Source organism: Pyrgilauda ruficollis, unplaced genomic scaffold, assembly GCF_017590135.1.
Source record: "Pyrgilauda ruficollis isolate IOZ18807 unplaced genomic scaffold, ASM1759013v1 scaffold2866, whole genome shotgun sequence".
Classification (NCBI taxonomy): Eukaryota; Metazoa; Chordata; class Aves; order Passeriformes; family Passeridae; genus Pyrgilauda; species Pyrgilauda ruficollis.
The window spans coordinates 1-1368 of record NW_024524229.1 but is presented as its reverse complement, the minus strand read 5'-3'; the positions used below and the strand labels follow the sequence as shown (position 1 = coordinate 1368).

General features: G+C 69.1%; 1 protein-coding gene across 1 annotated transcript in view; it reads right to left on the bottom strand.

The window, feature by feature from the left end:
* The window catches only part of LOC121356137 (basic salivary proline-rich protein 1-like), a gene marked incomplete at both ends in the record, with an annotated part of 2110 nt that extends 747 nt beyond the window's left edge, over positions 1-1363 (bottom strand). The window contains 3 exon segments of the mRNA XM_041472241.1: positions 7-796; positions 799-1164; positions 1286-1363. Coding sequence (XP_041328175.1) covers positions 7-796; positions 799-1164; positions 1286-1363 — 1234 coding nt within the window.
* Between the last annotated feature and the right edge of the window lie 5 nt (positions 1364-1368).

The following is a 1368-nucleotide window of genomic DNA, read 5'->3' as shown; positions in this document are numbered from 1 at the left end:
TGACACCTCGGGGGTCCCAGAGTGACAATGACACCTCGGGGGTCCCAGAGTGACAATGACACCTCGGGGGTCCCAGAGTGACAATGACATTGGGGAGGGTCCCAGAGTGACAATGACACCTCGGGGGTCCCAGAGTGACAATGACATTGGGGAGGGTCCCAGAGTGACAATGACACCTCGGGGGTCCCAGAGTGACAATGACATTGGGGAGGGTCCCAGAGTGACAATGACACCTCGGGGGTCCCAGAGTGACAATGACACTGGGGAGGGTCCCAAAGTGACAACGCCACACCCTGCTGTCCCCACTCACCGGCACCTGCCCCGCGCCCCCCGCCGCCACCACCGGGGGCGAGCTCTCCACGGCCGGAGGAGGAGGAGGAGGAGGAGGAGGAGGAGGAGGCGACAAAGGCAGCGCCACCTCCGCGCCGCCATCCCCCGGTGCTGCCGCCGTGCCGGGGCGGTGCAGCAGGCGCGGGATCAGCTGCCGGTAGTGGCGGGTGCGCGCCGGGGCGGCGGCGGGCCCGGGGCTCTGCTCCATGGAGCCCCGGCGCTTGAGCGGCCGCGGCATCTCCGCCAGAACGCGGGCGACCTCCTGGAACTCGGGCACCCTGCGAGCCTCGGGGGGCAGCAGCGGCTGCAGCCGCGTGGGGCTCAGCGGCCGGGCCGGGGGTCCCTCCGGGGGTCCCTCCGGGGGTCCCTCCGGGGGTCCTTCAGGGGGTCCCTCCGGGTCCGAGCAGCGCAGGAGGTGCTCCAGCTCCGCCTCGGCCTCGGGAGGGTCGGGGGGCGCGGGGCGGGTGCCGCCGCGTGGGGGGCCGGGGGCAGCGCCGGCATCTTTTGTGGCGACCCCCGCGGGGTCCCCCCAGCTGGGGAGGGGGCGATCAGGGGGGGAAGCCCCCTGTGCCCGGCCCCCCCCTGCTCCCAAAAAGCGTTCTGCAGCCTGAAGATCATGGAGAGGGGAAGGGGCTTGTGGCGGGGGGGTCTCCCGGCCGGGGGGGGCACGGGGATGCGCGACACCGGCTGCTGGCACAGGTGCCACCCCCGGGGAAGGGTCCTGGAGGTGGGGGGGGGTCGGAAAAGCGGAGACCCCCCCTCTTGTCGCCGCTCCAGGGGGGACAGTTTGTAATTCCGCGGCAGCGTGGCGCTGTGAGAGCCGAAAGCGCCGTCCTTTAAAGGGTTAAAAAGGTTAAAAAATGGTTAAAAAGGGTTTTTTTTTTTGTTTTTTTTTGGCGGGGGAGGGGGTTTAAGGTTTGGACCCCACCCCAAAAAAAAATAAATCCGGGCTCACCTTGGCCCCGTCCAGGCTGGATTCCCTCCACAGCCCCGGCGGGGGGCGGGGTTGGCCCTCGGGGGTCCCTTTTTTTTGGGGGG